This window comes from Anopheles nili, chromosome 2 (assembly GCF_943737925.1).
Source record: "Anopheles nili chromosome 2, idAnoNiliSN_F5_01, whole genome shotgun sequence".
Lineage (NCBI taxonomy): Eukaryota > Metazoa > Arthropoda > Insecta > Diptera > Culicidae > Anopheles > Anopheles nili.
In genome coordinates this window covers 57,458,438-57,480,096 of record NC_071291.1, presented here as the reverse complement: position 1 = coordinate 57,480,096, position 21,659 = coordinate 57,458,438, and the positions used below count along the sequence as shown (strand labels likewise).

The 21,659-nt window shown below is 43.9% G+C and overlaps 6 protein-coding genes across 6 annotated transcripts; 1 reads left to right on the top strand and 5 right to left on the bottom strand.

The window, feature by feature from the left end:
• Nucleotides 1–67: 67 nt before the first annotated feature.
• On the bottom strand, nt 68–5,429 carry LOC128726704 (uncharacterized). The gene is made up of 9 exons (XM_053820529.1): nt 4,512–5,429; nt 4,059–4,430; nt 3,659–3,989; nt 3,362–3,569; nt 2,349–2,410; nt 1,108–1,982; nt 670–1,044; nt 267–597; nt 68–195 (listed from the first exon to the last, which is right to left on the bottom strand). The coding sequence occupies exons 1-9, from the start codon at nt 5,427–5,429 to the stop codon at nt 68–70; spliced, it is 3,600 nt and encodes a 1,199-aa protein (XP_053676504.1).
• Nucleotides 5,430–6,904: 1,475 nt separating this feature from the next.
• LOC128726693 (uncharacterized) lies at nt 6,905–7,836 on the bottom strand. The gene is made up of 3 exons (XM_053820519.1): nt 7,703–7,836; nt 7,423–7,632; nt 6,905–7,353 (listed from the first exon to the last, which is right to left on the bottom strand). The coding sequence occupies exons 1-3, from the start codon at nt 7,773–7,775 to the stop codon at nt 6,905–6,907; spliced, it is 732 nt and encodes a 243-aa protein (XP_053676494.1). The 5' UTR covers nt 7,776–7,836.
• Nucleotides 7,837–10,979: 3,143 nt separating this feature from the next.
• Nucleotides 10,980–11,843, bottom strand: LOC128726683 (uncharacterized). The gene is made up of 3 exons (XM_053820507.1): nt 11,771–11,843; nt 11,497–11,706; nt 10,980–11,419 (listed from the first exon to the last, which is right to left on the bottom strand). The coding sequence occupies exons 1-3, from the start codon at nt 11,841–11,843 to the stop codon at nt 10,980–10,982; spliced, it is 723 nt and encodes a 240-aa protein (XP_053676482.1).
• Nucleotides 11,844–13,287: 1,444 nt separating this feature from the next.
• Nucleotides 13,288–14,125, bottom strand: LOC128727514 (uncharacterized). The gene is made up of 3 exons (XM_053821436.1): nt 14,053–14,125; nt 13,778–13,987; nt 13,288–13,712 (listed from the first exon to the last, which is right to left on the bottom strand). The coding sequence occupies exons 1-3, from the start codon at nt 14,123–14,125 to the stop codon at nt 13,288–13,290; spliced, it is 708 nt and encodes a 235-aa protein (XP_053677411.1).
• A 1,553-nt stretch (nt 14,126–15,678) lies between these two features.
• Nucleotides 15,679–16,478, top strand: LOC128730676 (uncharacterized). The gene is made up of 2 exons (XM_053823749.1): nt 15,679–15,897; nt 15,970–16,478. The coding sequence occupies exons 1-2, from the start codon at nt 15,693–15,695 to the stop codon at nt 16,371–16,373; spliced, it is 609 nt and encodes a 202-aa protein (XP_053679724.1). The 5' UTR covers nt 15,679–15,692; the 3' UTR covers nt 16,374–16,478.
• Nucleotides 16,479–16,893: 415 nt separating this feature from the next.
• On the bottom strand, nt 16,894–21,611 carry LOC128720787 (gelsolin). The gene is made up of 7 exons (XM_053814482.1): nt 21,552–21,611; nt 19,742–19,816; nt 19,185–19,671; nt 18,907–19,121; nt 17,748–18,827; nt 17,438–17,674; nt 16,894–17,048 (listed from the first exon to the last, which is right to left on the bottom strand). Exons 1-7 carry the CDS (start codon nt 21,609–21,611, stop codon nt 16,986–16,988), a joined length of 2,217 nt encoding a protein of 738 aa, XP_053670457.1. The 3' UTR covers nt 16,894–16,985.
• Nucleotides 21,612–21,659: the final 48 nt, after the last annotated feature.

The window sequence follows — 21,659 nt, the reverse complement described above, 5'->3', positions numbered from 1 at the left end:
CCGTTGTGATTTATTAATTCATCCCGTAGCAGTAACACCTGTACCTGTGTATCTCGTCCTTATTTGGTTATGCTTTTGGTTTGGAGCTCTTTTTCTGAACCTCTTTTGGGCTCCTGATTGTGACCGTCAATTCTTCCCGGAAGTCCTGACCCACCGTGAACTGTTTGTCTATCTTTAGGTATGGTCCGAGGACATCTGTATATAAAAAAAGGGAAAGAGATGTAAATTTAAACACCTGCATTACCCCCCGAAAACGTGTCAATTACTGTTCAGTGGTGGCCATGCGGGGACATCTGTAGCTTCTGGCTTCCCGTTGATTGCGAACGACGTCCACAGATCAACCATGCGTTTGGCAACGGTCGTGTCCTGCTCGTTCAGGTTAGCCGCCGATGGAGGATAAGGGAAGAGATACATCAAATCGTTCGAGTGATGCACTCCACCATCGAACGGAATGGCGGATGTGTCGCCTCCGTATCCGAAGCGGGTGTGTTCGCCCATGTAATCGAAGCTGTACAGATACGTCTGTTCCGGCAGATACATTGCATTGTTTTGAGCTATTTTGAGAACGGGCCCTTTGATCAGTGTATTTGCCGTGTGCTAGAGGATAGAATGAAATAAAACACATTCATTTGAGCGTGCTGTAACTACCGCTTCAGAGCGTAAACTCACATCAACCAAGCCCGGTAGGAGTTGGCGTAAATCACCCGATGCGAGCTGCTCATGGGTGAAATATTGCGCCATCGTTAGCGTCCGGATGGTGCAGGTGGGATCGTCCACTCCAAGCACTTGATTAACCTCGTCAACCATTCGGTAAGTCGTGATGTGCGGATCACCGATCAGCTTTTTGTACAGCAGTATGTTGAACACCTCCAGAAGCGCAAACGTTCCATCGTGCCGCGTAACCCCAGTTAGAAGGGGCATATTTTTTCGACCACCTCCTTTGCGCATGGTAATGTAAGGGTTTTCCGGAAACAGACCGTTCGGATCGTTGAATACCATCCGGGCACCTCCGATCGTGTCCGTACCGTTCGGTGTTCGAAGACGCTACGTCGGAAGAATGAAGTCACTAAGGAAGTATTTCAACATTTCAACGTCTTCCACACTTACGTAATGCTGCGTGAAAGCTTTCATAAGATTGAACAGATCCAGTTCCATGAGGAATCGCTCGATTTCCTCCAGCGGTGCCTTCCTATCGAATCCGGCAAACCCGGCAATATCGCGACAGTTACGTTCCGGACTTCGATCCCACACCCACGAACCGTGACAGTTGCCAGACTGGAGGATCAAACGGTGGAATAGCTTCTCCGTGTCCACCAGCGGACTGTAGGTCATGCTCGAAACCATCGCTGCACCGGATGACTGTGCCATTGCCGTGACCTGCTGTGGGTCACCTCCAAAATGGGTGATATACTTTTGAACCCACTCGAACGCCAACACCACGTCCATAATGGCCGCGTTGCCTGGAATTTGTTTCGTGTTGGAGCACAAAAACCCGAGCGCTCCCAGTCGGTATTGCGGTACGACGAGAACCACGTCCTTCTCCATGATGTAGTTCGGAGGATATTGGTTGATGGCACCATCGTAGAATCCTCCACCATGCACGTACACTATCACCGGTTTGCGACCGCTGAAATCCTTCGTGTAGACGCTAATATTGATACAATCCTCTAAGTTCTCAGCGCGTTGCTCTTTGGAGTACTCCTTCATGCGCTTATAAATGGGTGATCCTAGCTTAGGCTGGGACACGTCGAGTACACCTTCCCACGGTTGCACCGGAACGGGCGGTTTGAATCGCCGTTCACCCATCGCCGGTTCTGCATAACGTACGTTCAAAAACTGATAAATATTCACTCCCGTCCACGCACCACGTGTGGCGGATCCTTGCAGCTTTCCCAGCCCAGGCAGTTCCACAATCGGTCGCTGTTCTGGTGAACCACCATCAGTGCCTTCCATCGTTGAGTAGGTCCTAGATGTAGTTAGCACTGGTCGAAGTAACCCGTGGACACGATGAACCGCAGTAGGCAGGTTGCGATTCGACCGGAGAAGCAATGTTCTGCTCAGGAATGCCATCGTGAAACTGACCGCGGTTGTCGTCCATCCATCCAACGGTTGCCACAGTCGGCGTGAGACATTTACGAATTTGTTTTTGCAGTGAATTTTTGCGAACCTGCACGCTTAAGACGATTAGCGGTGCGATAAGGGCACCGCGAGGATTTTCGGTCTGCGAAACGGCCCCACCGTTGCGGTTTTGCTTTTGCTACACGCATCGGGATTGCGTTTGTCGCATGGTGGCTGGCATGTTGCGATTTTTATGGAGGCTTTGATAAAAAGATATCAGTCTCTCGAACGGAACGGTAGAAGCCGCTCTAGAAAGTGCCGGCCACCGAGACGCAGGTTCAGTTTAAGTGTACTGTAAAAAATAAGCGAAGAGAAGCAGATCTGTCGAGTCAGTGATTGCGAAGGTTACGTACTTTATGGTGCACAAGTAGGGTTTGAACATTAAATATATGTGAGGCGTACGCCAAGTGCTGTATGACGCTTAACAATACTATACTGAATGCGTTTCTCACGTAAGTAAATGATTAGGATGCGTTTTTTTGGTTTATCGATACCGGTTGGTTGCATACTGCATGGCGTTATAACAGTTTGAATAGTTCAGTATAACAGTTTGAATTTTAACTGTGCGTTAGTTTTTCTAAGCAAAATTGACATAGATCTTCAAGGAAAAGTGTTAAAATTTACATGGACAACAGATCTATATTTAGATATTTATTCTTGTACCCAACAGCTTCATTTTGACTTATGTTTCTTAGTCAAACAAGGCTGTTTAGCTTCCGGATGTTTTATTGCGGAAGCCGTGCAAATTGAAAGTACGGAGTATTGGGGATAAATTTTCAAACCACCACAGTACAAAACTAAATAATTTACTATTGACATTGTTTTTTCAACCTGCAAGTGCCAATATTCAGTATGATCTTAAGAGATCCTTTACAAATTCAAATTTTCATCCTTTACAACTTCCCGTTCATGTTGACATTTTTAAATGCCCTCCAAACCTACCGCAACTCTAGCCTTCAAAAAAGAGAAAAAGTGCGTGTGATAAGAACTTCTTATCTAGATAGTATCAAATAATCTTTATTATCCAAATTTATCACGTCTATCGTCGATATACCGATAACTTCCTGGCGGTTTTAGTATGTCCTACGAAGTGGAACCGATGTTCATATCGGATGGAGTGCTTACGTATGTTTGTTTATTTGGAATGTTTCTTATGTCGAAGTACTGTTTATCTTACATTACGATACGTGTTAGTTTATCCTTTTTATCGGAAGATTTGCCAAAGTGGATTAAAAACCGCTACGCTCGCTGCTTCTGTTGGGTAAGATTTCGTCGGATTAGCTCGTCTCGGCTGATGGCGGCGCTGGTGTCTTTGACGGGTTGCTCGACCGTGGACGCTTTTGGCCGTTGTTGCTGTCGCCGAGCCGCGTCTGCGTTGACCGTGAATTCATCCAAAAAGTTATTCCCCACCGTCAGCTGCCGGTCCAGGTGGAGGTACGGGCCGAAGATTTCTGCAAAACGAAACAAAAAAAAAACGAGCATGAATCATGCAGTGTGGGGACGTTCCCCACGATGGTGAATAAGCGCAGGGAATACTTACGATTGAATGGTGGCCAAACGGAGAGCTCCTGCGTTTGGGGAACGCCATCCGTGATAAACGACACCCAAAGGTCGACCATTTTCTTGGCCATCAGAGTGTCCTGCTCGTTGAGCTGGGCTGCCGTCGTTGGATAGGGGAAGAGATACAGCAAATCGTTCGTATGATGAACACCTCCATCGAATGGCACGTGGCTGACGTCCTGATCATAACCGAAGCGCGTGTGTTCACCACGATAATCGAACGAGTACACGAAGGTTTGTTCCGGTGTATGTCTGCTATTGTATTGCGCCAAACGAAGCACACTGGATTTCATCAGATGCATTCCACATAGCTGCAAAAGGCAACGATGATTATTTTGATGGATTGAACCGTTTCGGACACTACTTTTGGATGAACTTACATCGATCAGCCCGGGGATCATCTTCATGATGTCCCCGTTGGCAGCCGCTTCCATATCGAGCATGCTCTTCACGGCAAGTGGTGTAACGGAACAGGACACCTCCACCGTTCCCAGAATTCGCTGGATCTCCTCGATCACGTCGAAACGCAGGAAATCCTTCTTGTCATGTAGCTTCAGAGCGGTTAGAATGGTAAATACGTCCACCAGGGCGAATGTGCCCTCGTCTTTAACCACACCCGTCAGCATCGGTAGATTCTTGCGACCACCTCCAGCTTTCATCACTTGGTAAGGTGTTTGGGGGAATAGTTGTGATGGACCTCCGATCGTCATGCGCCCGCCCGTGTTGTTAATACCATTCGCAAGTCCTTGCCACTAGTTAAGGAAAGCCGTAACACATAAATCGAGTTTACTCCGTACAGTTTGTGCCAGTAGAATGCAATGGTTTCCACTTACGTTATGCTGCATGAAACACTTCAGCAGTGTGTACGTGTCCAGTCCGATTAGGAACTCCTCCACCTGGTCAAGTGGTGCTTTCGGATCAAACCCTGCCCGACGTGCGATGTCTCGCGCATTCCGTTCCCCGTTATGATCAAACTGCCAGCTACCAAAGGCAGCTCCCGAGTGGAGTATAACCTTCTGGAAGTATGACTCCTGCAGTGCCGGACTAAACAGCAACGACGAGAGAATACCCGCCCCAGCGGACTGACCGATGGCCGTAACTTGCTGCGGGTCACCTCCAAAGTGCTCGATGTGTTTCTGGACCCACTCAAACGCCAACAGCACATCCATGATGGCAGCGTTGCCCGGAATAGCATCGGTTTTGGTGGACAGAAACCCAAGCGCACCCAACCGGTACTGCGGTACAACCAGCACAATGTCCTTCTCCAGCAAGTACTCGGGTGGGTGCTGAGCCGCACTACCACTGTAGAAACCACCTCCATGGATGTACACCGCAACCGGTCGCTTGGCAGTGGTGTCCTTCGTGTACACGCACAAGCTGATGCAATCCTCTAGGTCGGTTGTCAGCTGATCTTTGGGCGTTTTCTTGAGATCACCGTAGCAAGGAGCACTTCGGCCTCGGATCGAAACATCCTGCACTCCGTCCCACGGTTGGACGGGTATTGGAGCCTTAAAGCGGTTGCGACCAACCGGTGGCTCAGCGTAGCGTACGTTTAGGTACTGCTCTATTGGTGCCGCGCTCCAGGCGGATTTGGTGTACGAGCCTTTAAGCTTACCCAAACCCGGAAGTTCGACGGTGGGATTGTCCTGGCCCGAATAGGTCCGCGTGAAGGTTAAATCATGCTGGCTGACGTGCACTAAGCTGCCTATTGCTGGGTGGCGCAATGATAGGTGTCGGAACACGTGCAGCATAATGAACAGAATAGATCTTGTTTATTGGTGGAGAGCGTTAGAGCAACAAAATCGAAGATTCACAAAAATCTAGCACTGAATTGGTTTGCTCATGAGTTATTCAATATTTCTCACTCCAACACTTTATTTCTTATCCAACACGACAAATAGTTATATTCACGTGTGATGTTTAATATTAGTCCTTTTCATAAGAATTGTTTTTAAATTGAGTAGCTTCTTTTACTTTTCACTGTTGTGTTGTTGACGGTTTTACGCTCTCCTGGTGGAGTTGGCTAGTTGCACGTCCATGTACCAACTAACCAGGGAGCAACTGTGAAGAACGGTTTTAAGTTGAGCCTCCTTCTTGGGCTGAGTCGCATGATGAACGGCGATATTTTTTTGGTTTCTTATCTTTGATTCTCACGAGGTGAATAAAAACTATGGAATTCGATTCATATGCTATCGGGAAGAGCTTTGCTTCCTCAGTGTTAGCGGGAGATGATCCCTATCTGATAAGCAAACAAAATATAAACAGATAAATAAATAAAATATCTCACTATATGTTTTAATTAACATGTATCTAATATGATTAAATTCAGCTGCGTTTGTCTACTATATAGTGCTCTTAACAGTATTGTATCATTTACATAGAATATTTAATTCATAGTATAATTAAATTGAAGATACTTTTGAAGAAAGCTTGTATCAACTCAGAACACTATACTATTGTTTAATTCCTTATTGTCGCTCATAGTAGGTACAACTATACTATGCAGAAAGCAAATAAATAATGAATGAAGCAAAAAAAAATATCGCGTCTAAAACAATCGTGGAATAAAAAGGAGTCACACCTGATTAGGTTAAGACGGCATGGACCAATGGCGATTGGTTTGGGCGTGCAATTTCAGTAATAAGGAGATTAAATTGGCTCACATCTGTGGCGGGCTTTTCGGTCTTATCTATTGCGTTCCATTTTAAATGTGTCTACGACGTTGCCGACACTTTTGGGACTAGCTAGACGAAGCGTGCGAGTGGCAGTTCTCTTTAACGGATACTGTTTTGATGATTATCTGTTTAGCGAGACAGCTAGACGGTTGGACCGCGTTTTTTCATGGCTTATGAGATTAATTGACCGTTTTAAACGTTACAATCTCGAGCGTCGGATGAGCTTGACTGACTCATATGAAGTACAACAAATGCGAACACGATTTAATGTCGAACAAATTTAACTCTAGCCACGCGATCGCAAACAAACACTCGATCGTTTAAGTCTTTGCAGTAATTCATATTATTGTTATCAACACTGATCTAGATGTGGGATATTAATAACGGGAATGTTAAGCAATTGAACTCCCATTTGTAGTTGATAGAAGAAAACTACGACTGACAACATTAAACAAAATTTATTTTTTTCCACTTAACATTTGAACGGAAAGCATCTGTTTGAATGAGGTCTTCAAATGGATCGATTACTGAGGAAAATGTAGCTTTTTTATTTAGAAATCATCAACTGCAAATTTATAGTAATGCAGCGGTTCATTATTGGCGAGCTTCTCGCGGATGCGATCACAGCGAGGGCTTTCCACGCGTTTCTCCATCGGGCAATACACTGTCAACTGGCGCCACATGCAGTACCCGAAATGGGAAGCAGTCGGATTACACTGGCCGGGCTCCGGCGGGCTGAGTGCCAGCCTTTCCTTAGCCTCCTTGACGCATATTTTCATATGTTCTTCTAAGAACTGTTGCTGCGGATCGGTTGGTGTGAATATTAATTTGGTAAAATCCAGCAGCTTCTCTTCATATATAGCGCCGTTTTCGTCGATCATATTGTTCTTGCGTCCAGTACACTCAAATGTGCAAATGACATCCCTCTTCGTCTGCTCTAAGCCCTCAAAAGTGAAAACATTCACAGTTCCCACTTCAGGAGCAGACTCAGGAGTGGGTTCTATATATCGGACGAAGGAATATTTTGTAATCGATCAAAATAGTTTCGCAGTGCAAGATTTCTATTTACCATTGGCAGAGCTGTTCTTTTGGAGTACTTCCATGATGCATTCCTTCTTCATATCGAGCATAGTGTCCAAACTAGCGGTACTGAGGTCGTTACAGCAAATAAAGCGACGTTGACACCGTTTATCAAGTATGTCAGCTGCTGACCGGCGAAAACGATCAGACAACGAAGGAGCTTCCGCATCGTCCATCAAATTCCACAACACGATCTCATCTGTTGAAAAAAAAAAAAGATTACAATCGGTGAGACTTTCGGCGATCGATTGAGCACATGCAGCACTTACTGAAGAACGGGTCCTTAAAATCGTATGCCACCACAAGCCCTACCAAACAGGCCAACAGAATGTACTTAAACATCTTTGAAAACCATGCACTCTTTCGTCCGGAATGGTGCGCTCACTTCGATCCCAGAGCCAATTTCGATCTGACCTGCAAAACCGCGCAAGTCCACATTATATAGGTTGGTCAAATCATATGGCGAGGAGAATTTTATGCTTGCGTTATCCATTTTTTCTTTTTCTCCCGAAATTCGGTCAGAATATTTCGAATGCATTTTTATCGCTGCATCCGTTACAGATACTGGGATGCATGCTTAAACACGTTTTTGGGCGACCGTAAGGATCGTTAAATAATGTGTTTTAATGCAACGGTTTAGTGCTCTATAGGCATGCTTCCTACTTTCCATCAGCTGTATTTTTTCTTACCATCCAGAAATGCTCAACAGTTTTTGGAAAACATGTTTCTTCCGAATGTAATAAAAAACAATCAGTTTCTTAAACAAATTTAGTATTCAAATTGTATACGTAAAGAAGAACAAATAAAAAATGATAAATCATGACAATACGTTTTTATACGTTATTTGAGCTATTTTTTATCAGAACAAGTTTGTCATAATATTCGAACAAGTTTGATCAATTTCTCTCTGATTTTGTATTACACATGGAAGAATTTTAATGTGCTCGAAGGTGGTTCTTCCAGTTGTCATCCTTTTTATATAATGCAACCCACCCACACACGTATGATCAGTGTTTTTGACAAAAACAAAAATGAAACTAATTCATGCTTCGATTGGAGCAACATAAGAAGAAAGTATAATGTGAATGTTTTATACAGTACAATCTTGTTGGACCAGTTTTTTTAAGTATCCCATAATTTAGGATCGTGTGGCTATCGGCGATACAGAATTCATTTTCGGATCTCGACTTCGGAGGTGGAACAGTGGAACCAAAAAAGTACAACCTTGCATGAGCACCGTTATGGATCCTGTATCGCTGACCCATATAATTGAACTTGAGTATATATTATGAGAAATGCGAAGCTATACATATTCCCGGCATTCTGAATCATATGCCGGATGTTGAAGAGACGATGTAAATATGTGTACATGGTTTCCAGGCCTCAGTTAAATGTATTTGATCTTTGACGCTACATCCTCCAGTAATAAAATAAGAAAAAAAACACGTGCATCCATTTTACGCATATCAAGCATAACTTATCCGAAAATACAAAAGATCGATCACTTTATTCGGCCCTGCTTCTATTTGGTTTATTACCGTATCATTCTTGGAAGCACTCTCAGATAGTTAAACATGTTTTTAAATGATTCGCATGTCAATTTATTTGATTTCGTCTCTAAATCGGTTGCAATTTATGATTTTTTGTCTCGTGTTTAAACGTCCTCAGTGTCACCTTTATAATAGTGAAGCGGTACGTTTTCGGCGAGCTTCTCTCGCATGCTATCCCAACGAATGGTGTCCACACGTTTTTCCATCGGGCAAAACACCGTCAGCTGGCGCCATATACAGTATGAGTAATCGGCAGCAAGCGGGCTGCACTATCCGGGTTCGAGAGGGTTCATAGCCGCCTTTCTTCCTTGGCCTCCTTTGAGCATAATTTCATATGACCTTCTAGCGCCTCTTGCTGTGAATTGTCCGGCTCAAACATAAACTTAGAGAATTCGATAAGTTTGTTTTCATCAATGTCGCCTTCCTCGGTGATCAAGTCGTATTTGCGTGCGGTACAATCCATAGCACAATGGACTTCATTTTTCGTTTTGTTTAAGCCCTCATAAGGGAACACATTCACAGTTAGCGGTTCAGGAACGGATTCTGTACATCGGTAGAAGCAAAGCGTTATGATATATGATGATTTTGCTTTTCACTGCATGTTTTCTACTTACCACTGTCGGTACTGTTCTTTCGACGGACTTCACGGTGTCAAAACTAGCCGGTCTGATACCATTACAGCAATTGAATCGGCGTTTGCACCTTTTATCAAGTATACCCAGAAGCTTCCGAATCGTCCAGCAAATTCTCTAACAGGATCTCATCTGTTCGAAAAAGATCATAATTAGTAGTCTAATACAGTTGTCCGCTATCAAACGCAGCACTTACTGAAGAACGGGTCCTTAAAATCGTATGCCACCACAAATCCTACTAAACAGCCGAACAGAAATAGCTTCAATATCTTCGTAAATAGAATAATTTTTTTTCACGAAATGAGAAGCACTCCCGTGTTGTTACACCATCGTCGATCTGAGTCGAAAAACCGCTCTGGTCCACTATACATATAGGCAGCCGAAATCATATGGCGAGGAGAATTTTATGCTTGCGTTATCCATTTTTCCTTTTCCTCTTAGATTTCGACAGCATTTTTCGGCTGCGTTTCAACTACCGCGTTGTTGGTGTACAACTACAAGCGCGATGTTCTTCATATCCTCCTCATATACTTTATTTTCTCAAATGTAAGCTTGCAAGACACCGTAATGGATCCTGCAGAGTTGAGAATTGACCTACTTAATCGTGCTTTAGAACAGTTGATATGAAATGTGAAACTGCAGCGACGACGACGACTAAGGGAGATTTTAAGGAATAGTGTAGCTGAGTAGATTCTCCAGTGGGTGCCGTGTAGAAAAAAACTGTCTTTGGGTTATTGATAAGTATTGATTTCGGTAAGAAGAAGGGGAAAATTAGCTAAATAATACAAAAGACATGTCGAAAAAAAATTATTTTTAGATTATTTAGCGTTATTTATTTTAATGTTTATGCCTTTGCCGTAAAAAATATAAAAGCAATTGAGACGAGAGACAGTTTTTATCGCTAGAATGTAAAATAAGTTCTGGTTTTAGATTAAGATTTAATCTTCTATTTATTTATAAATAATCGTTTAGTAGACTTCATCATAAATAATCATTTAGTAGACTTTATTACTTAACACCTCGTGTTGTAATTATTGCACAATTGTGCAAAAAGTGCATGCAATAAATAACTAAACCATAATAATTTAAATTATATTTTTATCCCTGGTCAGTTATGCTACGTATATTCATCAGCTGATCTTTTCTAGGTTATAATACACATTTACCGTGGATCACTTTTCCTGATATTACATACGCATATAATATAGAAGAACATATACGACGATTACATGAAAATTGAACATCATTTGACGTAATGGAATCAATCATTCTTTGACACATTTTTAGATGATTGCTTTATTAATTTTCTATAATCGTTATACAAGTTATTACATGTGGAATTGAGACTGCATTTCGTTGCGTTCTTAAATATCTTCAATTTCAGCTTTGTAGTAATGGAGCGGTTCGCCTTTCGTGAGCTTTTCTCGTATGCGGTCACAGCGATGGTTTTCCACGCGATGCTTCTTCGGGCAATGTATTGTCTCACGGCGCCATATACAATATCCAAAATCGGAAGCAAACGGGCTACACTGACCAGGCATGGGCGGGTTCAGTGATACCTTTTCCTGAGCCTCTTTTATGCATGATTGTATATGACCCATTATTTCTTGTTGATCTTTTAAACTAATTTCTGGCTGGGACGCCATGATTGACTTGGCGAAGTCCAGAAACAAATGTAAATTTGCGCCACCTTCTTCGTTGTGAAAATTATACCTGAGACCGGCACATTCCATAGCGCAGATAAGTTCTTCCTTGGTCTTGTTCAGTCCCTCGTAATTGAAAACATTTATCGGTTCAGCAGCTGCTGCGCGTTGGAAGAAAGATACATTGGTCTGTTTGAATCAATTGTTGTGGCTTTTTTTGTAAACGCTTTCTAAGTACCTTTGCCTACTCGATTTTTAGCACGAATTTCCCTAAAGCAGTCCATCTTGATGTCAATCATTGTATCCAGAACCGCGTCATTGGAAACTATGCAGCAAGGGTAGCGACGTTTGCACCTTTTATCAAGCACATCTACCGCTGAACGGGGGAAACGACCAGATAACGGTAGAGATTCCGAATCGTCTAGCAAATTCTCTAACAGGATCTCATCTGTTCGAAAAAGATTACAACTCGTAATAAGCCATCGATTTTATCGATCAAATGCAGCACTTACTGAAGAAGGGGTCCTTAAAATCGTATGCCAGCACAAACCCTACCGAACAGGCTAATATAATAAACTTCAACATCGTCGATAACTGAACGTCCTTTCTTCGAAATGAGCAACTCACTTCTGTGACTCGGAAAACAACGCAGATCCTTTATATATAGGCAGCCGAAATCATATGGTAAGGAGAACATTATGTTTGCGTTATTCATGTCTTTCTTTTGTCCCAAAACTTGGCCAACATGTTTTGCTCGCGAACCGAAATGCTGGTAGGCAGGCTTAAACACGTTTTGGGTGTAAGAACCGATAAATAATGTGATATAATGCAGATGCAAGTTCGCTGTGCTCTGTGCTCTGTAGATATGTTAACCACTTTCCTTGGCCATTATATTTACTTTCTTTACAGAATTTGGTAGAGCTGATGTTTCTACTGATAATAAGATAGAACCCAGAAAAAGAGAATATTATCAAGATATAAATTAAACCGCGCATACCGTTGATTCGAACTTCCAAGACATTTATATACCGAAATTTAATTTGCTAATTTGTTTTGTCAGCATTGATTTATCCAACCGATAATTATTTGATACGATGATGGATTCAGCATGCTATCCAACAGCATACCAATATAATAGGCCAAATTTAAGGAAATGAGGTGCAGAATCTTTAAAGGCTAAATTATTTACCTAGTTAAATGAAGAAGTGTGCTAATAGGTGGTAAGAAATACGTACCTGCATGCATCTGAGATGTATCATTAAAAAGTTCACTTTACTTAAAACACGCAAAAATGAATCTCCATATTATGTATGTCAAGCATACTTGATACTAAAACTATCTCGTTTTCCTATTATTAACGCAAATACGAGATACAAACTCAAATAAATTAGATGAGCTCACTATAAATAATATTCTGACATATAACGAAGCTAAACTAATTTAAATTGAGACAGTAAGATCTAATGGCTAAATAAATAGAAAAATCGGTTTCATCATAAATTCGTCATTTTTTAAATTCTTTCAAATAAATCCTTTAAAGAAAAGGTTCATATTCATTTATCATTTCTGGTCTTCTATGCAGATTAAAATTTCAAGGGTTTCATTATAATAAACTTAGCAAATTCAGTAAATTTGCCATTGAACCTTTTGAATTACACAGTTCAGCGAAAAGGTAAAAATGTTGTTGTCTAAATTAGTTTGGTTAAATTTTTTTTTGTTTCTTCCTCAATCATGTTTTGCATTTGTACATTGTATGCTTCTGATGGGTATGATAGACTTCTAAAATAAAAGAGTGGAACATATATATGATGCATTCTTACAATCTGATTAGACATTTATTCTCGCTTATAAAGCAGCTTAAAACTGTAGCTAAAACAAAAATCAATTTCACGTCTTTATCGGTTGAGAAATTCATTTAATAATTAAGTTTATGATAGCTTTTATTACCAAAATTCTTACACCCTGCAGATTGAATCAAGTCTTGGAGTTGCCGTAAAGTTGCCACCATGTAGAACGTTGCGTCCTGTGCTTAGATATCGTCTAGCTCTGCCTTGTAGTAGTGGAGCGGTTCATTGTTGGCGAGTTTCTCACGGATACGATCGCAGCGGCGATTCGCGACCTGTTTGTCCTTCGGACAAGCTAGAGCCATCTGGCGCCACATGCAGTACCCAAAGTTGGACGTTTCCGCATTGCACTGGCCGGGTTCACGTGGATGCTTGGCCACCTTATCCTTAGCCTCCTTCAGGCAGGTTTCAATGTGGCCCGCAAGCAGCGGCTGTTGCCACTCGTCCGAGGCAAAGTTGGCTTTAGCGAACTCCATCAGCTTTTCCTCGATCAGCGAACCGTCGTCGTTAACCACGGACTTTTTACGTCCAACGCACTCCATGGCACAAATGACTTCGGTTTTAGTCTTGTTCAGCCGCTCACAGGAGAACACATCCACCGGTTCGTAGGCTATGGGACGTTCGAATGTTAAGATTAGCTCTCGGTGTTTCAGCTTGCGGGTGATTTTCACTAACCTCCATCGGCCTTGTTTTTGTTGCGAACCTCCGTGAAGCATTGCTTCTTGATTTCGTGGATTTTGTCCAGATTGTCCGTGTTGGCGTCGTTGCAACATTTGTACCGGCGTTTGCACTTATCATCAAGCGAATCCGACGCCGAGCGACGGAATCGACCCACGAACGATGGCCCTTCTGTGTCGTCCAGTAAATCCTCCAGCAACAGTTCGTCTGTACAGAGATGAAAAACGTTATATCAAACACGCTCGATCACGCCGATCGTATGAGACGCTTACTGTAGAATGAGTCCTTAAAATCGTACGCTATCACGCATCCTGCCAAACAGGCGAACAGAACGATCTTCAACATCTCGATGGTTTTCAGAACACTGGCCCAGAATGAAGAGCTCTCTACTGCGGCTTAACTTGGTTTGACTGTCGAAACAGCTTTGGTCCACTTTTATACATGCGGGCTAAGAAAATCTAACGACGAAGAAAAATGTGACTCGAAGAATGTTTGCATTATCCATTTTGCTTATTATTCTCGGCGTATGGCTAGAATATAACAAATGTTGGCGAAGTATTGGTTTCAGGGTATGAACCCGTTTAGAACTGATTGATTGAAGACAAACTACAGATTGATTGGGTTTCACATTTAGTCTTTGATAACAAGAGATGTGTTTAAATTATTGAAGTTTTGTCAAAAAGTGACTTAATTATATGACAACGAATGTTTAATCTTATTAAAATAATTGTATGATTAGACTGACTAGTTTATGCAATGAATTAACAAAAGAAGCTTATGTTAGGTTTTTTTTATTACAACATTCAGTACCTTCAGGAGTAAATTTAAAATAGCATCTTCTTACTAACAGGGCACCTATTTATTTCATCAAATTAAATAGTTGTATATGTTATATCATTGAAATTTATCTACATTAATTTTATTCTAATTTCACTTATTTGAATTAAATTAAACCAACATTTCAACTAATTCCTTTTCCTTTTCTCTGTTCGCTTCACTATTTCGCGTTAGATTATCGGTTCAAAACACGTCTGATGATTGATGGGTTTTAGCAGATATCCCGAACAAGATAGACAAACCGTTCAAACGTACGATCATGTATGATTGGCCCATCGGTTGTTCATTCGCAGCGCGCCCTCCAAAACGCAGCGCAATAAGAACAAAAATATGAAACCAATTTGCTATGGTTGAACATAATTTTTGCAGCTCGTCAAACTGGCCCGTTCAGTTTCATCGGACGCTTCAGGTCATTGATCTACGATGTTATGGAATAGTTCCCCCTCCCCCAGGTCACACATCGAAGCGGAAAGCAGCCTCAATTCAATACATGTATGATAAATTCTGTTCAATCAACATAGCTTCGCACGTGGTCTACAATGAGGCACGCTTTGCAAACGCGCTTGTCGTGGCGCAACAGACACCCATTTCCAGACGTTGGTGCTAATTCCGGTAGTCAATAGGGGTGACGTTGCACTGGCGGGGGAGCCTGCAAGGGCACCGTTAGGAAGTCGAAAAATCACCGGCAATACACTGACTCACTGAGCGGGTGCAATATGCGGATCGTGATTGCGGAACGTAAGAAATATGTTTGAACAGTGGACGGCTGGAAACGATTCGCTTCATGCATGCAGATGACGGCATTAGAACCTATCTACTCAGTGAGCGTTTAAAACAACAAAAAAAATGACAACAATGGTGAGAAAATCGTTGTGAGCGAAATTACCGGTATGTACCGTCGCAATCACTGATCGTTGAAGATGTCAATTAATGTAAAATCAGTAAGATCGCCGGTGCGGGTCTTATCAAAATCTTGGCGAACGAAAGCGAACGAACGCTATAAAAGCGCTGGATGAGCATATTGCAGGAAGGTAATGCATCACGTTCGTTCCGTCGTTGTAGTTCACAGTGCACCATGGGAAAAGTGTTGATTTTAGTAAGCTTGCTAGTGGCAGCTGCCACAGCCGGACGATTCGAGCGGTCTGCGTTTGACGCTAGAGTACGCCGGGATGCATCGATGCGCTGCTGCAACGATGGTTTCGACAAGAGCGAAATTCACGCCAAGTTTGCTGAAATTCGAGCCGCGTGTGTTGAAGAGCTTAGCCTGCAGGAAATTTCCCGTAAGTGTGATTTTTGGAGAGGTGTTTAAAAGAAAAATTAATGTATGAAGGTACTACAATTTCAACCAACAGATGAGGAGCTCGTGAAGAATCGTGAACATCTGAACTGCATCACTGAGTGCATTGTTAAGAAGGAGGGTATTGCGGATGAAAACGGAGAACTTCTACACACCGATCTTGCCAAGGTGGTAGTGGAGCACATGAGCACGATCGAGTGGAAGGTTCCGTTGGCGGAAGGGTTCGTAAAGCAGTGCTTCGACGAGGTCGAGGAAGCACACAGCAGCTTCGTACCCACCGACGAGGCAACATGTAACCCGGAAGGATTCGATTTCGTGTTTTGCCTGTGGCGCCAGTTTACACTGGCGTGTCCGGAAGAGTTCCGAGATGATTCCGAGAGGTGCAATGAACTACGTGAAAAGCTGATGAATAAGGACGACGTGACCGAAATACACAGTGGCGTTGATTCGGCTGAATAATCGCATACGCCTAAATGTAGGCAATGGAGTTACACATGGGACATACACTGCAAACATTGCTATTATGGTTTATGATGTAAAAATGACTTGAATAAATTCGCAATGCACCTGAATTCCATGTTTTTTTCTTTCTGAAAATTCACTTTCTACAGTGCTGAAACATATGTGGTTATTTTAATTAATTTGACGAAAAATAAATGTCATATGATTACAATGAATCCTGATTTAAAGTATCACAAAATTTATATTACATCGAAACATACAGAGGACAAGATTGATCTTTCACCGACTGACCAGTACCTCAGTGGTTTGAAAGACTGATCCGTTGCCTGATATTATAAAAACATACTTAACCAAAAATAAAACAGCATTTTTTTCATCGGAACTAAACACGTTATAATGTATTGTATGAAAAAAAAAACATATTTTATGACTTTTACCCGATTGGCAATTGAACATCATAATTCGGATCTTTTTAAATGCCCAACTCGTTCATATACGTGCCTGAATATAAGATTTTATTCACTCAAAAACGTAAGTAATCGTAGTATAGGGAAAATAGGTGCAAATGCATTGAAAGTAGGACAATGATGGATGATGGTTGATGTATATCTAAGCAGCATGCTGGTTTTGGTCCAATGCCTGCTGCCTAAACGCTTCGTATGACATTTGTGACTGTAAGAGAGAAAGAACAAGAGTAACTTGATATATATTTTACGGTTGAAACAAGAACACTCTGTTATCCGTATGTACATGCCGCGATATTACATCCAACAAACCACAACAACAGCAACTCAAGTGGAAGCGAGTATGTATAGCGGGACTGTAGTGCAATCGTGTATCCCATTCATAGCTGAGCGACTAACTAATTTCGAAAACCGAGCCAAAGTAGTACGCATTGTTAAATGTAGTAAAAGCAAGAGTAGAGCGTGTTACGTGTTACCACGGGCCATCCATACGTGTCAGTGGGTGTTTTCCTCATAGCCAGGAGGAATTGTTATGGGCAACAACAGCTACTAGTACACAGCGTCAAGCCAATCTGCGACATCGACTTAGCGACTAACCTCCCAGAACGCGTCGTCCCACGTGGGGAACAAACGCTTGAAGCTTCTCGGTTCAGCGCCCTGTTTGAGAGTAACGATCGGGACCGTTTCCTCGGAGCGCTCCGACGGGTCGGTACGGATATACTGACGGGCCATGTCGGTTGATTTGGTGCGTTCCTCGTCGGTTGCTCCGTTGCCAATCCAGCAGTACACCTCATCGCCTCCATCCAGTACCATAACATCGTCCACATTGAGATCCTAAGAACGTTGAGAGAGTGGAAAGAATTGAATCATTTTGTTGCGAAAAGGGCGAGCATTAAAGCTTCATTACATCCTGCTCGAAGTGGGGTACTTCTTCCACGCGCAGCTTCTTGTTGTACAGTATACGGCAGTGGAACAAGCGTGGTGATAGGAACGGAGCTCCAGCTGGATCGAGCTCGCGATCGTACTCAGCCTGACCACCGAGAGCGTCCCAAAACTCTGCTGGTTCCGATTCCTCTGCAATCTCGTCCACATTCGAGTCTGGAGCAACCAAAGCCACGACGTTGGCGGCCATGTTCTTCTCCAGATCAGACGCTCCTGCACCGAGCCACATGTAAACCGTGGCCGGTGTCTTCACCAGGAACACATCGTCCGACGCCAGCGAGGCTGCATTCGGGACGAGTTCCTCTGCGCGCACGTCTTCTGAGCAGGTGCCACGGATGCGGAACAACTTCGTTGCATCCACCGACTGCTTATCGTGATCACCCAGGAAGGTGACCATTCTGCCCTTGAACAGCTTCATGAAATGGCGCGGTTCGTTGCCCTGCACGGCGCGTACAAGAATGGCTTTGCCGCTGAGTTCGTCATCCATGCGGACGGCGTGCATTGCCGAGGCTCCTTTCTCGGTCGTGGAGGACGTTTTACCCTGCCAGTAGTAGATGATGTGACCCTGTCCGCCACTCTTGATCGTGTACTCGTACCGCACGAGATAGGAATCCCCGGAGTAGAACATTCCGAAAGCGTCCGGTTCCACGGGTACGAGATCGTAATTTTGGACGCGCCAAACTTCAACCGCACCCTGACCATTGTCTGGCATGAAGCCTAGCGCACGGCCACCGTTCTTCTTGAACGTATGCAAAACCTTCGGGTCGAACTCGGCGTCCGCGTCCGATTCGTCACCGTCACCCATGGCGGTTTTGATGAGTTGCGCGTGGTTCAATCCCTTGTCGCGCCAGCTCGAGAAGAACTGCTTGAAATCGGTTGTCTCTCCGTTCTCGACCACTCGATGTACCGCCGTATGCATCGGGTAGCCCTTGGCAGTGATGAACTCTTGCGCTTTCACCATCGCCTGGGAACGCTCCTGGCCCGTAGCTCCTTTGCCAATCCACACGTAGATGCTGCCGGCACCCGTATCCAGGATGTAGCAGTCCTGCTAAACGAGACAAGCACGGTAGTAAGGACGTTTAGACGAGCTTCATGCACGTTAGCTGGGAAGGTATTGCACATACGTTAGAGTCAAGCATGCTTTGCTTCAGTGGCCGCTCGCCGATGGGTGTTATCTCGAGAGATCCACTGGCATCGGACACGTGATAGAGCGTGATCGCTTGGCTATCGGACCGCTCGAACGCTTCATCAGATTCCGATTCGTCCGCAACGTCATCAGGTGAACCTTCTCCAAGAACGTCGAAGAACTGCTGCTGCTCCGACGCGCTGGCAAACTCATCTACGGAAAGTGCAACCCGGAAGTCAGTGTTTCGTTACTTTTCTACTCTATCCACGCACTTACCCAAGATGTGCACGTTAGCCCGACCCGCATGATCTTGATCGCGTATCTGACCGGCTGCACCGATGGCCTTAATTTTCTCCACCCGCTTCGCAGCGACTCCGACATACACGTAGATATCGAAACCGGCATCCAGAATGAAGCAGTCGCCCTTGTTCATGGAACCAACCGTCAGCGGTACCTGACGAACGCGCACGCTTTTGGCACCCTTCACCTGGAACAACCGCTTCTCACCGGCGGCATTCGTTTCGACCTCGTTAAAGCCACTCTTAACGCCACCCGCTGCATAGCGCACACCTCCAGAGAAGTAGCTCAGAAATAGTGAGCTTTCGTGATCCTGAACCTCACGATGTTGCACCGGTGCGCCGTTGTGGCGATCGTCCAGCTGCACGGTTAGTATCGCTGCCGAACCCGCCTCGTCCTGGGAGGTTTCCGATCCGAGCCAAAAGTGTACGTCCCACGATAGTACGCCACTTTTCGATTCCTTCGTCTGTAAGCAAAATGCGTAGTGCGTCATTCGCGGGGCGTGACTGAGGTCCAAAGCAAACTCGTTGACTTACGTTGAGGACGATGTAGGAATCACCGGTGTAGAATTTCCCGTACTCCTTAGCTGGCACTGGGACAGGTTCGAAGTTCTGTAAGTGGAATTTCGATTAGCTTCCATTACAAACTGCGGTGATTCGGAATGAATCATCTCTATTCATACTCCCTCCCCGTGAACAACGAATAGGGCTGATGACTGTTGATTGTGATAGTTTGTGTTCTTCCATGAACTAGATTTTGTTCAAAAAATTTGTGACACAAACGCACATTCATTCGACAGCCATTCACGACCATTGTCTAGATCTAGTGGAGGCGCTTCCGTGCGTTACATCTACGGAGTTGAATTTCCCGTGACTCAGAAGGTCGTACGCAGTGAAACGGATCGCGTTAGACTTGGACAAACCCGCTTAACCTTCAGCATAGCTAACCAGGCGCGATATTGCATCTCCAACCGAGCCGCGTCTCTGTTTGCGCGGGTCTTTGGGGTTGAACTTTCATTAAAATAGAATGCTTTTCTGGGGCCACCTCCCTGGGGGGTTTGCAAATTCCATAGCAAATTGCTCGCTGCAAACACCATTTTTTTTTTTGCAAAGTTTACATTAGCTGGTCCAGGGAGAGCCACGGTGACTGTGTAAAAATAAAACTCCCTCCCGCCATTTAATTGGATTCGGTCTAAAGCCGGCTTTATTGCAGGTATTGTGTTGTTACTTGCGCGCTTAAGTTTGCTCCCCAACGAGCATAGATAGCGCACAATTGAGGCGATAGCGCAGGGATGTCCGGCGTATCTTATCGTTATTTCATCATTCGGTACAGTTTGATATGAATCGACGAGGACCTTTAGGCGATGCACGTTTTGTTCACGATTTAACCGTGGTAAGCGTGGGTGATTTAATCCAATACGCATTAGTTTAAATGCAAACAAATGCTCACACTGTGTGCCGGGAAAACGTGATTAATATTCTCGAAACCGAATGTTTTGGAGCGGCTTTACGCAAACATCTGGCAAACGTTAGCCGGAGTTGCATGCTCAGTTGATGTATGACGGTTTCTATTTTTGAACCAGCACACCAAATGCCCCTAAGGGCATAAAAAAAAAGTCGACACAGAATAAAAAAAAAACAGTCGAAAGAAAATCCGACGCTCGACAGTTCGATAGTGGCCGTTTAGCACCGGTTACCCACGTTTTCTGGCACGTACACGCTTGGTTGGCAATTATCAGCCGAGCAGCATCGCCGTACGATAACATTGTGCCGAGCCGTGAGTCAGACATTATTTACCACCTTTGGGTGGTATAGATAGTGGCTGCGATACGGAAACGAACCCCACTGCCGGGTGCCCTTTCAGGGGCGCTAAAGCACGCTGCGTAAGCGTCATTGATTTTCCTCTCCACGAATAACGCCAGTCTGAGGGCCATCGATTTTCCGGCAGACACAAACGAGACGACCAGGACCAGGCCGTCTTATGATCGCGGGGTGGTTTTTGGACGCCACTGAACCGTGTCGAAATGGGACGGAAATCGATTGATGTAGCAGAAAAATAATATAAAAAAAAATAAAACGCCCTTAATATGTACCCCCAACACACGCTCACAAACACCAGCGTCGGTGGGAAAAAATGTTTGAAAACGAAAACCGAAGCTGAGGGTCTCAGTTTCGCAGCCACAAATGTAGTTGAATTCGGTTTTCGCGGTTTTTCGTCGTATTTTTCCGCGCGCATCTTTACAGCGACTGTTAGAACCTGTTTTGGACCAGCACGCTTCCCCCTTAGCCGGTCGTAATAATATGTTGTTTTGTTGTTTTTTTTTTTGCTTCACCATTTTTCATTCACCTCAATTCTCCACACTTCCAGCCCCTTGCCGGTACCGGCATTCTCGAACGCTGGATGCATTGTTCTAACACTGCCAAACAAAAAAAAAACAAGCACACAGCCGGTTCG

What these genes read in the sequence shown, in the direction of transcription:
- LOC128726704 (XM_053820529.1), bottom strand. Translation starts at nt 5,429, where the DNA reads ATGCTGCACGTGTTCCGACACCTATCATTGCGCCACCCAGCAATAGGC. An exon ending in CGTTTGGCCACCATTCAATC is followed by an intron (nt 3,570 to 3,658) that starts GTAAGTATTCCC and finishes TTCGTTTTGCAG; the next exon opens with AAATCTTCGGCCCGTACCTC. An exon ending in ACCCAACAGAAGCAGCGAGC is followed by an intron (nt 2,411 to 3,361) that starts GTAGCGGTTTTT and finishes TATTTTTTACAG; the next exon opens with TACACTTAAACTGAACCTGC.
- LOC128726693 (XM_053820519.1), bottom strand. Translation starts at nt 7,775, where the DNA reads ATGTTTAAGTACATTCTGTTGGCCTGTTTGGTAGGGCTTGTGGTGGCA. An exon ending in TTTTAAGGACCCGTTCTTCA is followed by an intron (nt 7,633 to 7,702) that starts GTAAGTGCTGCA and finishes TTTTTTCAACAG; the next exon opens with ATGAGATCGTGTTGTGGAAT. An exon ending in AAAGAACAGCTCTGCCAATG is followed by an intron (nt 7,354 to 7,422) that starts GTAAATAGAAAT and finishes TCCGATATATAG; the next exon opens with AACCCACTCCTGAGTCTGCT.
- LOC128730676 (XM_053823749.1), top strand. Translation starts at nt 15,693, where the DNA reads ATGGGAAAAGTGTTGATTTTAGTAAGCTTGCTAGTGGCAGCTGCCACA. An exon ending in TAGCCTGCAGGAAATTTCCC is followed by an intron (nt 15,898 to 15,969) that starts GTAAGTGTGATT and finishes TTCAACCAACAG; the next exon opens with ATGAGGAGCTCGTGAAGAAT.
- LOC128727514 (XM_053821436.1), bottom strand. Translation starts at nt 14,125, where the DNA reads ATGTTGAAGATCGTTCTGTTCGCCTGTTTGGCAGGATGCGTGATAGCG. An exon ending in TTTTAAGGACTCATTCTACA is followed by an intron (nt 13,988 to 14,052) that starts GTAAGCGTCTCA and finishes ATCTCTGTACAG; the next exon opens with ACGAACTGTTGCTGGAGGAT. An exon ending in CAAAAACAAGGCCGATGGAG is followed by an intron (nt 13,713 to 13,777) that starts GTTAGTGAAAAT and finishes AACGTCCCATAG; the next exon opens with CCTACGAACCGGTGGATGTG.
- LOC128720787 (XM_053814482.1), bottom strand. Translation starts at nt 21,611, where the DNA reads ATGCATCCAGCGTTCGAGAATGCCGGTACCGGCAAGGGGCTGGAAGTG. An exon ending in ATTCCTACATCGTCCTCAAC is followed by an intron (nt 19,672 to 19,741) that starts GTAAGTCAACGA and finishes TTTTGCTTACAG; the next exon opens with ACGAAGGAATCGAAAAGTGG. An exon ending in AAAGCATGCTTGACTCTAAC is followed by an intron (nt 18,828 to 18,906) that starts GTATGTGCAATA and finishes CTCGTTTAGCAG; the next exon opens with GACTGCTACATCCTGGATAC.
- LOC128726683 (XM_053820507.1), bottom strand. Translation starts at nt 11,843, where the DNA reads ATGTTGAAGTTTATTATATTAGCCTGTTCGGTAGGGTTTGTGCTGGCA. An exon ending in TTTTAAGGACCCCTTCTTCA is followed by an intron (nt 11,707 to 11,770) that starts GTAAGTGCTGCA and finishes TTTTTCGAACAG; the next exon opens with ATGAGATCCTGTTAGAGAAT. An exon ending in TAAAAATCGAGTAGGCAAAG is followed by an intron (nt 11,420 to 11,496) that starts GTACTTAGAAAG and finishes TCCAACGCGCAG; the next exon opens with CAGCTGCTGAACCGATAAAT.